Source organism: Elephantulus edwardii, unplaced genomic scaffold (genome assembly GCF_000299155.1).
Source record: "Elephantulus edwardii isolate Elephantulus edwardi_28Jun2011 unplaced genomic scaffold, EleEdw1.0 scaffold00324, whole genome shotgun sequence".
Classification (NCBI taxonomy): domain Eukaryota; kingdom Metazoa; phylum Chordata; class Mammalia; order Macroscelidea; family Macroscelididae; genus Elephantulus; species Elephantulus edwardii.
In genome coordinates, this window is record NW_006400074.1 from 761,810 (window position 1) to 776,182 (window position 14,373).

At 39.3% G+C, this 14,373-nt stretch overlaps 1 protein-coding gene across 1 annotated transcript in view; it reads right to left on the reverse strand.

Annotated features, from left to right (window-relative positions):
* Positions 1 to 14,373, reverse strand: part of PIGL (phosphatidylinositol glycan anchor biosynthesis, class L) — a 127,554-nt gene that overhangs the window by 99,767 nt on the left and 13,414 nt on the right. The window contains exon 2 of the mRNA XM_006901399.1: positions 7,223 to 7,322. Within this exon, the coding sequence (XP_006901461.1) occupies positions 7,223 to 7,322 (100 nt within the window). The remainder of the gene's footprint in view (positions 1 to 7,222; positions 7,323 to 14,373) is intronic.

The following is a 14,373-nucleotide window of genomic DNA, read 5'->3' on the forward strand; positions in this document are numbered from 1 at the left end:
ATAATACTTCATTTTGTCTTCTCTAGATGCCTATTGAAATCTCCTGTTCAGCCTTTCTATGTCAGCATCTCTTCTCTGTTTTGGCTTCTCAACACTCTAGTGAAATTTTCAATCTTTTCTGACATCCATTTTGGTTTCTTCTTTCATCCCTGTCCTTGTAATGACCTTTTGCATTCTTCATGGATGATATCCTTAATGTCATCCCATAATCTTCAATTACTGGCATTCAGTAATTGAATTAAATTACTGGTGTTCAGTGCCCCAAGTGTATTAAGATGATTTTTAAATTCAAGCAGGATAAATTCAAGGTCCTATTTTTGTTTTTCTGGATTGGTTTTAATTTTCTTCAGCCTCAGTTTGAACTTGCACATGAGTAATTGATGGTCTGTTCCCAAGTAAGCACACTGTTGTTGTTGTTGTTAGGTGCTTATAGTGATCCTTAGAAACCTTGTCCTATCCTGTGCCATCTCATAATTTCTGATATATTTGAGCCCATTACTGCCATCATAGTGCCAATCCATCTTGTTAAGGATCTTCCTCTTTTTTTGCCTATCTTCCATCTTTCCAAAAATGCTGTCCCTTTTCAAGGAAGCCTCTCCTAGTAATATGCCTAAAATATGCGCAAATAATATGCTCAAAGGACAGCTGCATGGCTGATTGACTGGAAGAGGTTTGTATTTATTCTTGTTCCCAAGAAAGGTGATACAACATAATGTGGAAATTATTGAACAATATTACCAACACTGCATGCAAGTAAAATATTGCTGAAGATCATTAAAGAAAAACTTTGGCAGAGAACTCCCATAAATTAAAATTCTATTTAGAAAAGGCTGTGTGGCACCAGGGTTATCATTGCTGATGTCAGATGGATCCTGCCCTAGAGTACAGCATACCAGAAGAAAGTCTGTTTAAGCTTTATTGACAATGCAAAGGGATTTGACTGTGTGGATCATATCATACTATGGGTAACATTGAGAAAATGGGGATACATGAACACTTAATTATGCTTATGTGAATCCCATGCCAAGACCAAGGGCCTTTTGTACAAACAGAGCAAACAAACACCACATGGTTTAAAATTAAGAAAAGTATACATCAAGGTTGTATCCTCTCTCTTATCTATTCAATGTACACCAAAGAAATTATTCGAGGGGCTGAACTTTAGGAAGAAGAATGTAGTATCAGGAATCAGAGGAAGATTCATCATGCAAATGACACAATCTTGCTTGCTGAAAGTGGCGGATCTAAAATAGTTGCAAAAGATCAAAGACAACTGCCTTCAATATGGATTACATCTCAACATTAAGAAAACAAGAATTTACACCATTTGACCAATAGGCAAGATCATGATAGAAGGAGAAAAGACTGAAGTTGTCAACAGTTTCATCTTACTTGAATCCACAATCAGTAGTCAGGGGACCAGAAGATGTATGCCATTGGGCAAATCCTCTGTCATGAACCTCTGCAAATTACTGAGGGGCAATGATGTCAGTTTGAAGACTAAGATGTGCCTGACTAAGGTGAGGGTCTTTTTAATCATCTGCTATGTAAGTGAGAGCTGGACAATGAATAAGGATGACAGAAGAATTGATGAGCTGTGGTGTTTGAGAAGAGTAATGAATATCCTATGGACTACCAAAAGAACAAGCAGGTTATCTTAGAAAAAGTACATGCAAAATGCTCCTTGGAGGCAAAGATGACAAAGCTTTGTCTCACATACTTTTGGTATGTTCTTTGGAAAAGATATTCCTTGAGGAGAAAGGTGGAGGGTTGTGGAAAGAGAGGAAGACCCTCAAGCACATGAACTGACTCAATTACTGCTGCAAGGGCTCGAATATGTCAGAAATTATGAGGATGGTGCAGAATAGAACAGGATTCAGATCTGTTGTTCATAGACTTACTAAGAGTCATACTCAATCCAATGGCATCCTAATGAGTCATAGATGACACAATGGCCTACAACAGCAAAACCCACAACCACTCACCATCTTTATGGATTGAGTTATATACCACACAGAATACTGAATTATCTAGAAAGTTTTCAAGAAAATGAATGAATATATAGAGTCATTGTACCAAAAGGAATTGGCTGACACAGAAGAATTTAATGAAAAATGTATGAGCAAGATCCTCTGGTGATGAAGGAAGAAGTTCAAGCTGCTCTGAAAAAACGGCAAAAAAATCAAGGCCCCAGGAATTGATGGCATACCAATTGACATATTTCAACAAACAGTGGCTGCCCTGGTTGTGCTCACCAAGTTGTGCCAAGAAATCTGGAGGACAACCACCTGGCTAACTGATTGGAATAGATCTATATTTTTTCCTATTCCAAAGAAAGGTGATCCAACAGAGTGTGAAAATTATTGAACATTATCATAAATAGCACATGCAAGCAAGATCTTGCTTAAGGTTATCAAAAAACTACTGGAACATGAAGCAAGTACAAACTAATTTATAAAAAATTTCAAAAGCTGGAGAGGTAGTGAGGTGCAGTTTTAACCTGAGAAGGTTATGAAATAGAGAGGGCCAAGAAAGTCAGTTGCTGTTATACAGAGTTGCTATTTATATTAAATCAAAGAGGAGGTCAGTAAAAACACAGCAAAATACATCTACATAAGTTAGAAAACAGAGGGGAAACAGTATATGGTGTCCTATTTCAGTACAGCAAATATATTTACATAAGTTAGAAAATAGAGGGGGTAAAACATGTGGTGTAATATTTTAATTTTTTAAATATTAACATTTTCAAGTAATGAGAAGGTTTAAAAGAATAGTTTAATGAACACTTATGTGCCTTCCATTGAGGTTCACATTGTCAGCAACTTCCTCTTTTTGCTTAATCTATACCGACATGCATTTTTATCAGAATTATTTTATGTTTAAATGTTATTAATTTATTATGCTTTGAATTAAAGGTTACAAAGTTGGGTTTGTATCTCAACCATTCACATATATTTTGTTTTAAACCCTAATCACAGTCCCCACACTGTATCATCACTCTTCCCACATTTCTCTATGATTCTTGTTTCCATTCATCCTTCTATGTTCTCCATTCTTACTTTTTGAATTTTTTCATTATTGTTGTTGTTATGTGCCGTTGAGTCGCTTGCGACTCATAGCGACCCTATGTACAACAGCCCTAAACTCTGCTCTGTCCTGTGCCAATCGCACTGTCTCTGACACTCCCATCCCGATTAATCCAGTCACTGAATCAATCCACCTCATAGAGGGCCTTCTTCTCCTGCGCTGTCCCTCCACCCTCCCAAGCATGATGTCCTTCTCCAAGGACTGGCCCCTCCTTATAACATATCCAAAGTATGTTAGATGGAGCCTCAGAATCCTTGCCTCCAAGGAGCCACCTGGTTTAACCCTTTCCAGGACAAATCTGTTTGTTTTCCTAGCAGTCCATGGTATTCTCAATATTCTTCTCCAGCACAACAGCTCAAAGGCATCAATTCTCCTATCCTCCTTGGTTATTGTGCAACTCTCTGATGCATAACAAGTGATTGTGAAAACCATGGCCTGTATCAGAGGCACCTTAGTCTCCAGAGAGACACCATTGCTCTTCAGTACTTTGGAGAGGTCCCTAACAGCATACTTTCCTATGGCAATGCGCCTTTTAATTTCCTGGCTACTGGTGCCAAGAGTGTTGACTGTGGAGCCAAGCAAACTAAAGCTGTGTACAATCTCAATCTCTTCACCATCCATCCTGATGCTGCCAATTGGCCCAGTGGTGAGAATCTTTGTCTTCTTGACTTTGAGCCTCAATCCATATTGAAGGCCCCAGTCCTTGACCCTCTGCAGCAGGTGCCTTAGGTCCTCTTCAGTTTCAGCAAGCAGGGTTGTGTTATCTGCATAACGCAGATTGTTGATAAATCGTCCACCAATCTTGACCCCACATTTCTCCTCATAGAGCCCAGCCTCCCAGATAATCTGCTCTGCATATAGGTTGAGAAGGTATGGAGATAGGATGCATCCCTGGCGTACGCCCTTCACAATTTTGAACCTCGCAGTGTTCCCTTGCTCTGTTCTGACGACTGCCTCCTGGTCCAAGTATAAGTTTCGCATTAGCATGATCAAGTGTTCTGGGATTCCCATTCTTCTCAGAGTCAGCCACAGTTTGTTATGATCCACACAGTCAAATGCTTTTGCACAGTCAATGAAACACAGATAGACATTCCTCTGATATTCTCTGCTTTCAGCTAAGATCCATCTAACATCAGCTACAATATCCCTAGTACCACTACCCCTTCTAAACCTAGCCTGGACTTCTAGTGCTGTAAACTTGACTACCACTCATAACCACCTTGTGGACCACAGTGCTGAGCCTTGCCCTATGTGGTGCCATCCTTACAGTCTCCAACATGCTTGAGTCCACTGTCACAGGGTTAATCTATCCTATTGAAGGTCTTCGTCTCATTTGCTGTCCCTCTCCCTTTCCCAGCATGTTACTTTTTTCCCCAGGACTGGCCCCTCCTGACAATCTGCCCAAAGTATGAGACAAAGTTTCACCATCCTTGCTGTTAACGAGCACCTTGGCTGTGTTTCCTCTAAGACAGTTTGTTCTTTTGGAGGTCCATGGGATATTCAATACTCTTCTCCAACACCACAGTTCAAAGGCATTGATCTTCTGTTTTTTCTTATTCCTTGTCTAAATTTCAGATACAAAGAAAACGAAAACAAACAAATCATAGTTTGTTTCCAGTACACCTTTGCCTTTAAACTCATATTGTTGCTCATTAGTACTTTGGATAGGTCCTTGACAGCAGCTTTTCTTACTATCTTTGGTTTCTTAACTGGTGGAGGGTCCGAGAAAGAGAGGAAGACTCTCATCAGGAAGGATAAGCACAGTGACCATAACAATGGGCTTAAATATATCAGATTGTAAGAATGTTGCGGGACTGAGCAAGATTTAGACCTGTTGTTCATAGGGTCACTATGAATTGTAATGGACTCACCGGGACTTATTAACAACTAACACATGTGTGGACTGTGGATCCAAAAGAAAATTATTGACAATTAACTAAGATTTTCTTTTTTTTCTATCATGATGTTGGCTATTGTTCCAATGGTGAGATTTCTTTTCCCTCTCTGGCTGTTAAGATGTAATCCATATTGAACACTGTGATGCTTTGATCTTTTGCAGCAAGTGCTTCAAGTCCTCTTCTCTTTTAGCAAGGAAGGCTGTTGTGAACTATGTAACAAAGGCAGCTGCTGAGTCTTCCTCCAATCCTGAAGCCATGTCCTTCTTCATACAGGTCAGCTTCTTGAATGATTTGCTCAGCAGAGAGATTGAATAGGTGTGGAGAAAGGATACAACCCAGACACACACCTTTCCTGGTTTTAAACCACGTAGTGTTCCCTTGCTCTGTTCAGGCAGCTGCTTGCTTCTTGGTCCATGTATAAGATTTCCATGAGCACAATTAGTGTTCTGGGATTCCCCATTTTTCTCAGTATCATCCATAATTTATAATGATGCATGAAGCGAAATGTCTTTTTGTAGACAATAAAGAAAAACAAGTAAACATCTTGCTGGTATTTAGCTGTATCCAGCAAAGATCCACTTGACATTAGCAATGATATCCCTTGTCTCACAGCATCTTCTGAGTCCAGCTTGAATTTCTGGCAGTTCCCTGTGGATGTACTATTTTAGAATAATATTCAGCAAGATTTTATTTGTGTGTGATCCTAGTGATCAATAATTTCCACATTCTGTTGGATCCCCCCTTTTTTTGAATGGGAATAAATATAGATCTCTTCCAGTCAGTTAGCCAGGACACTGCCTTCTAGTTACACGTTGATGTGTTTTTGTTTTGTTTGCTCACACAATGCCATCACCTCCCGAGGTCTTAATTTTTGCTAAGTCCTCCAGTACAGCAAGAAGTACAGAGGATGGGAAACAGTTTAGATAATACTATTAGAGAGCAGAAAAAATCCCAAATGCCGGATATCCTCTGTAACAACTAAATATGTAACAGCATGGTCAGGGAAGGAGAGAGGAAAGAAATGGAGAAAACTAATCAAGTATAATGTTTAGACTGTGACTTGAAAATACCAATTGTAAAACAATATTTTTGAGCTAATCAGAAAATTTCAAAATTGACTAGTTGTTGGATGACACACTAAGGAATTACTGTTAATTTTGTTAGTTGAGATAGTGGTTTTGTGGCTGTGTGAAAAAAGATACATCTTAAAGGATACACATCTAGGCATATATGGGTGAAATAATATGATGTTTTCTTTAATATGCTTCTTATATATAAAAGGAAACAAGTGGAGATATGGTCAAGCAAGTATAACAACATTTGATAATTGTTTATTTTCAGTAATAAGAATATGAGTGTTTATTTTCGGCAAAAGGAATATGAGTTCATAAAGTTCTCTTCAATGAATTTTTGACACATTTTGGTGATAATTAATTTTTAAATATAAAAGAGAAGCACCTATCTTAAGATACAAAATCTGAACATAAGTTGATAAAATATATTTGCATTACACTGTTATTTAAAAACAAATGTGAAGGAAACTATCTTACATACACTCCTTAAATATTTTTACCTACTCTGACACTCTTGGCACCAGCAGCCAGAAAATGAAAAAAAATGTATTGTGATGGGAAAGTCAGCTGTTAGGGACCTCTTCAAAGTACTGAAGAGCAATGGTGTCAATCTGCAGACTAAGATGTGTGTGAAAGAGTCCATGGTCTTTGCAATCACTTGCTATGCATCAGAGAGCTGGACAATGACTAGGGAGGATAAGGAGAATTGATGCCTTTGAGCTGTGGTGCTGAAGAAGAGTACTGAATATACCAAGGACTGCTAAGAAAATAAACAGGTTCATCCTGAAGAGGGTTAAACTGGGATGCTCCTTGGAGGCAAGGATTCTAACATACTTTGGACATGATACAAGGAGGGACCCGTCCTTGGAGAGAAACGTCATGCTTGGAAGGGTGGAGGGATAGCGCAGGAGAGAAAGACCCTCTATGAGGTGAATTGATTCAGTGACTGAAGTAATGGGGTGAGTGTGTTGGAGACAATGAGACTGGCACAGGACAGAGCAGGGTTTAAGGCTGTTGTACACAGGGTCACGATTAGTTGCAGATGACTTGATGACACATAAAACAACAACAACTACTCAGATTAGGGTGGGTTTTTTTAGTGGTTTTAGGGTAATAATGCATAATTTTGCTAATGAATTTTTACATTGTTAAAAGATAAGTTACCTATTGTTGATAATCATTACACTGGAAGGTGGAATCCCCAAAACACCACAGCTCTCCATAAGTTCTTTCTTGCGGATCTCTCCTTGATTATAGAAATTTCCTGAAGACAACAAAAAATATTGTTTCATTAAGAGAGGACTATCAATTCACTCATTCTTTTCTGATTTTGTTTCACAAGAATTTAATCTATATTTATGGTTATTATTAAAGAGGTCAACAAACTAGAACACTATATTCAATATTACAGAGAGATTACTGGCAGCACTATTATTAGAATCACTATTTACAATCCTTCTCTCTATGTACGTATCTAAAGAACTCTTGTGGCATACTATGGCTGTAGCATATTGTAATGATAACCAAAAGGTATGAGGTATGAATCTACCAGCTTCTTTGCTTATTATAATTTGTTGTTGTTGTTGATGATTGCCTTCGAGGTGAGCACAGTTCATAGAGACCCTATGAACAAAAGGCCTGAAGCCCCTCTACAACTATCAACATTTATCAAAATTCAGTTTCCGGAGGCATGTTATTTAGGAAGTAGATGCCACTCCTTGAAAATCCGATGGACAGTCGCTACCTTGCCCTATCTTATGCCATTCTCATCATCTCTGATATACTTGAGCCCACTGATGTATCTGTACATATATATGTTGATCTCAATTTTTGACATATTCTAGAGATGGCACGACACACAGTCGAAGAGTATTGACCAAGCAGTGAAAAAAAATGCAAACTTTTGCATCTATCTATCTATCTATCTATCTATCTATCTATCTATCTATCTATCTATCTATCTATCTCATGCATCTTTTACATGTCTTACTAATATAGCCACTCAGATATACTTCTGATTGACTTTGTTAGTCTTCATGTATCAGTTAAACATTTATCGTGAAGACTAGGTTGCTACTCTTGAGAATATTTACCGTGAAAACTAGGTTGCTACTCTTGAGAATTCTAGGAAAATTTGTAAGACTTATTCAGGAAAATACTGTCCTTTATAGACAGAGTACAGCAACAAGTTACTGTGGCCTCCTCCTGTGGATCTGAACCACACCGGCAGCCCCAATAGTTTACAAATTCTTTGTTTTCCCAACAGCAGCCCCAATAGTTTACAAATTCTTTGTTCTACACTCCTTAAGAATCAAACTCCCTGTTGTCAAGGTGGAACCAACTCAAAGCTGACCCTCCAGCAGGTTTCTTCCCCCCGCCCAAGTTTTAAGAGGTTGTAAATCACACAGAAAGACTGTAAATCATTCCCACTCTGAGCAGCTCCTGGATTTGAACCCTCTGTCCTTGGGTTGGCAGTGTATCTCTTTATCCACCAGAGCTCCCTAATTCCTTAAGAATATTTCTGGTAATAACTCTGTCAAGTCTGTGGTATAGCTGTTAAAATGCTCATCTATTTATGGAAGTTGACAGTTTGAACTTTCCGTTTTCCTATAGAAAAGTGATGTGACTATCAGCTTCCATAAAGACTCACCCTGAAAACCCTTTTGAGCCAGTTCTATTCTCTCCTATAGGCTTCCTAGGAGTTCAAACTGACTTCAATGAAGTGGGTTACGTATTCTAACAAACAATACACTTAAGTCTGGAAAACTTAAATGACATTTATGAGCAACTAACTGACTGGTGCACTCGTTAATTTAACTCTCCAGCAAATCACTGCACATGCCATTTGTGAAAGTCATTTATTTTTTCCAAGTCACAGTTTCTTCATCTGTAAAAGGAGGATAAAATCCACCTCAGAAGGCTTGTCTGCAGACTGTATGGGATAAGATGTAGTTCCTGACATATGATGGGGTTCTATTTCAATGACTCTGTCATAAGCTGGTTTCTTCAACTATTTTTGTTTCATTATTATTGACTTTTATTATCAGTATCTTTATAGATCCTAATATTGAACATCTGCTCAAGAATAATAAGACCAGCAAATTATATGTTATAATACAAAATTCCAATTGATATATTTCAACAGATGCTGCCCTGGATGTGCTTAGTTGTGCCAAGAAATCTGGAGGACAGCTACCTGGCCAACTGACTGGAAGAGATCAAGATTTCTTTCCATTCTAAAGAAAGGCCTGACAGAGTGTGGAAATTATTGAACAATATCATTAATATCACATGCAAGCAAAATTCTGCTGAAAATGATAAAAAAATGACTGGAGCAACATGTCAGCAGGCTGGGTTTAGAAGAGGTCGTGGTACTAGGGGTATTATAGCTAATGTCACAGAGATCTTGGCAAAAAGCATAGAGTACCAGAGGAATGTATATCTGGGCTTCATTGACTATGCAAAGGCTTTCGACTGTGTGGATCACAACAAGCTATGGCTGACTCTGAGAAGAATGGGAATCCCAGAACATTTGATTGTGCTTATGAGAAACATGTTGTTGATATGTGCTGTCGAGTCGCTTGCGACTCATAGCGACCCTATGTACAACAGCCTTAAACCCTGCTCTATCCTGTGCCAATCGCATTGCCTCTGACACACCCATCCTGATTACCCCAGTCACTGAATCAATGCACCTCATAAAGGGTCTTCCCCTCTTGCGCCATCCCCCCAACCTCCCAAACATGATGTCCCTCTCTAAGGACCTGTCTCTCCTTACAACATGTCCAAAGCATGTCAGACAAAGCCCCAGAATCCTTGCCTCCAAGGAGCAGCCTGGTTTAGCTCTCTCCAGGATGAATCTGTTTTCTTGGCAGTCCATGGTACATTCAATACTCTTCTCCAGCACCACAGCTCAAAGGCATTAATTCTCCTTCTATCCTCCCTAGTCACTGTCCAACTCTCTGATGCATAACAAGTGATGGCAAAGACCATAGCCTGTATCAGATGCACCTTAGTCTCCAGAGTGACACCATTGCTCTTCAGTACCCTGGAGAGGTCCCTAACAGCAGACTTTCTCATTGCAATACATTTTTTTATTTCCTGGCTACTGGTGCCTAGAGTGTTGACTGTGGAGCCAAGCAGACTAAAGTTGTTAACAATCTCAATCTCTTCACCATCCATCCTGATGCTGCCAATTGGTCCAGTGGTGAGAATCTTCTCCCCCTCCCCCAACTCTCGGGAAAAACTTTGCCCCGCCCACAGGTACAAAAGGCCCGTAGAATGAGAAACATATACCTGGACCAAAAACCAGTCGTCAGAACAGAGCAAGGAGACACTGCATCGTTCAAAATTAAGAAGGCCACCCATCAGGGATGTATTCTGTCTCCATACCCTTTCAATCTGTATGTAGAACAGATCATCTGGGCTTCTGGGCTGCATGAGGAAGAACGTGGCATCAGGATTGGTGGAAGATTCATCAACAACTTGTGTTCTGCAGATGACACAACCCTACTTGCGGCAGAAGGTCAAAGACTTAAGTCTTCAATATGGATTGAAGCTCAACATCAAGAAAACAAAGATTCTCACCACTGGGCCAACTGGTAGCATCAGTATGGATGGTAAAGGGATTGAGATTATCAACAGCTTTAGTTTGCTTGGCTCCATAATAAACACTCTTGGTACCAGCAGCCAAGAAATCAAGACAAATTGCATTGGGAAAATCTGCTGTCAAGGACCTTTCCAGAGGACTGATGAGCAACGACATTAGGCTGGAGATGAAGGTGCACCTGATCCGGGCTATAGTCTTTACAGTTGTGTGCTATGCATCAGAGAGCTGGACAGTGACTAGGGATGACAGAAAGATAATTGATGTCTTTGAGCTCTCGTGCTAGAGAAGAGTGTTGAGTATACCATGGACTTCTAGGAGAACAAACAGATTTGTCTTGGAGTGGGTGAAGCTGGGCTGCTCCTTGGAGGCAAGGATTCTGAAGCTTTGTCTGACATACTTTGGGCATACTGCAAGGAGGGACCAGTCCTTGGAGAGGGACATCATATTTGGGAGATTGGAGGGAGAGTGCAGGAGAGGAAGACCTTTGATGAGATGGATCAATTCAATGATTGTGATAATGGGAGTAGGTGTGTTGAAGACAATGCGGTTGGCACAAGATAGAGCAGGATTTAGGGCTCTTGTATATAGGGTCGCTATGAGTCACAAGCAACTCGACAGCACATAACAACAACCTTGTATGTAGCACATATTACTAGTGATGAGATTTTCAAAAGACGATTTGTCACAAGTGGAATATGCTTCAAGTAGGGAGCTACCTGCACATATGAAATTACCTAGTCCAATGCCTACCCCACAAAGTACTGTTTTACCTTTCCTAAAATCTTTGCCACTTTTTCCTTTCTGCTTGAATTATGACTTAACTTCATTTTCTAGATCAAATGTTACTTACTTTGGGAAGTCTCCTTTTCCCTGGCAAGCAGTCATTTTCAGTACTCTGCTCAGATTATTTTTCTCAAAGATCAGATTAATATGTCACTGACCTTAAAGGTATGTCTCATACTTGAAAGAGTAATAAAAATATAAAAAGTAAAATAAAATATATAAAATAAAAATATAAAGAGTAAAAAATTTAACCACAAAAGGACAAATAATCTAGTCACAAACTAAGTAAATGGCTGTTTTGCTTAAGAAGACATTCAAATGGCAAGCAAAAAATTAAAGATGCTCAACATTACTGGCCAACAAGAAATGTGGGCAAAAAACATGATCAGACACTGTAAGAGGGTGTACTAAAAAGGCAGGTGGTTTGAATCCATCAGTTGCAGCTCGGAATAGGGATGGGCACTCTCCTTTCATGATTGACAGCCTCTGATAATCCACTGAAAGGTCAGCTGTGAGTTGGTTTTGACTTGATGGCACACAACAAGAGTATACTGTGAGCTCTGGAGGTGCAGTACATAGGGAGCTGCACTGCTAATTAAATGGTGGCAACTCTTCGGCAGTTTGAATCCACTAGAGGTTCTGGGAGAAAGATAGGTAATCTCCTTTCATGCAATTTATAGTCTGAGACTTGGTGAAGGGTCAGCTATGAGTCGGTTCCAACTTGATCGTAACAAGTTAATGACTGTTGAGTTGAGCATGTGTGCACGCATGCACATGTACATGTGCACACATACACAAGCACACTCATGTGGATATAACAAGTGTTGGTGTAAATGTGGGGTCATAAGACACCTTATCTATTGCTGATTAGCATTCAAAATGGTACAATCATTGTAAAAGCTTGTGTGGCAGTTCCTCAAAAAATTAAAAATAGAACTACCATACGATCCATATATACTCTAAAGACTTGAAAGTAGAGACTCAAAGAGACTTGTATATCAGTGTTCACTTAAGCATCATTCACAAGTACCAAAAGGTTGAAATCACCTATATGCCTATTAACAGATGAATAAAATGTTATACAAACAAAATGTTATACACAAATAGTACACATACATTGGATTACTACTTAGCCAGTAGAAGAAATCTCAATAGGAATGGAGCTTTAAAATATTATTACACTTTACCAAATAACTCAATCACAAATATTCTATGGCCTCACCTACATAGAAAGATAAGAAAAAGCAAACAGATAGAGATTATAGTTTATTAGTGGTTACAGGAGCAGAAGGGGAAGAAAGAGATTTATGGTAATGGAAAAATTGCCTTAAGGGTAGAATGGCATGTGTGATTGCTGTAATTGCTTTAAGTTGCATATTTGCAAAAAAAGGATCTGGAAAACTTTGTGTGATGCATGTACAATAACTTTCTTTAAATTGTTTTTAAAAGAGCAGCTGTAGAGACTATACAATGAAAAATCTCACAGAATTTGATTCTTTAGTTTGGAGGTTTAGCATCACGGTTTATGGGTTATCCCAATTAAACGGTTTAATGCTTCTGTCTCACCACCTCATTAATTGCATAATGCTTGGGGTCTTAATTTTACAAATGGCCACCCAAGATACAACCAATTATAAGTTCATACATAATGAATAACAGTGAGTAAGCTTTAAGTTCTGACAGGACAGCAGTGAGTTTGTCTCCTCTCTTGCTGATCATGTACTTTTCAAGCATGATATCTTTTTTCCAAAGCCTGGCAACTCCTGAAAACATGTTTAAAGTATTTAAGACAGAATTAGATCACCCATACGAACATCAAGTAAAGAGACTTCACTTATTGGACTAATTAATCCAGAGGAAAAACTCTCATGTAAAACCTTTTAATTTGGGCAAAATCCCGAAAACAAAACTCACTGCTATCAATTTGGTGGCACAGTCTGTAGGGCTGCACTTCTAAGTGACTGGCTTCCCTTCTCTGGTGGTTCAGACCCACTAGTGGTTCTGAGATAGGAAGAAGGCAAACTCCCCCATGTGAGGTATGGCCTCTGACATGTTCTGGAGGATCAGCTATGAGTGGGTTCCAACTCCACAGCAAAGAGTTGTCTGAATGGTGACTCCCACATAAGGCTTTTAAGGCTGCACATTTTTAAGGAAGGAGACGGACTCATCTTCCTTTCTCAGACTGGATGATGTATTCAGACAACTGGATATTTGGTTAGCAGCCAAACATAACTATATCATATGAGTGCATTTTCAAGTTTTGCAAGGGTTACTCTATTATTAAGATGTCCTTGTGGTACAATGGTTAAGTGCTCTAAACCTAATCAAAAGGTATTCACTTCAAATCCTCAGTGGCTGTGGGAGAAAAGTCTTCTGGAATGATCATAACCCTGTAAGTCCTACAAGGGAATTCTGCCTTGTCCTCAAGGTTACTTACCACAAACCCCAGCTTTGAACTGCATGAATCCAGGTAAGAGACAACCATTACACTGTACCAAGAAAGGAACACTCTAAAAAGAGTCAGAACACAGCTTTACATTTTTATTGTTATCATCACAACGTTTATTCTTTTGGATTAGGTAGAAATTTATTTTGTGATAGGTGTTTTAGGCTCCTCTCAAATCTAAACCCCTGCTTCCACATGCATCCCCTATCACTTTGCTTCCAGCGAGTGAGTCTAAGGTATACAAGTAACTCAAACCCTAAAGGAAAGACTGAGCATACTAGTAGTCTGGGAATACCACTGTGAAAAATTATATGTTGTTGTTATGTGCCGTTGAATCGCCTGTGACTCATAGCGACCTTATGTACAACAGCCCTACACTCCTCTCTGTCCTGTGCCAATTGCACTGTCTCTGACACTCCAATCCCAATTATCCCAGTCACTGAATCAATCCACCTCATAGAGGGCCTTCCTCTCCTG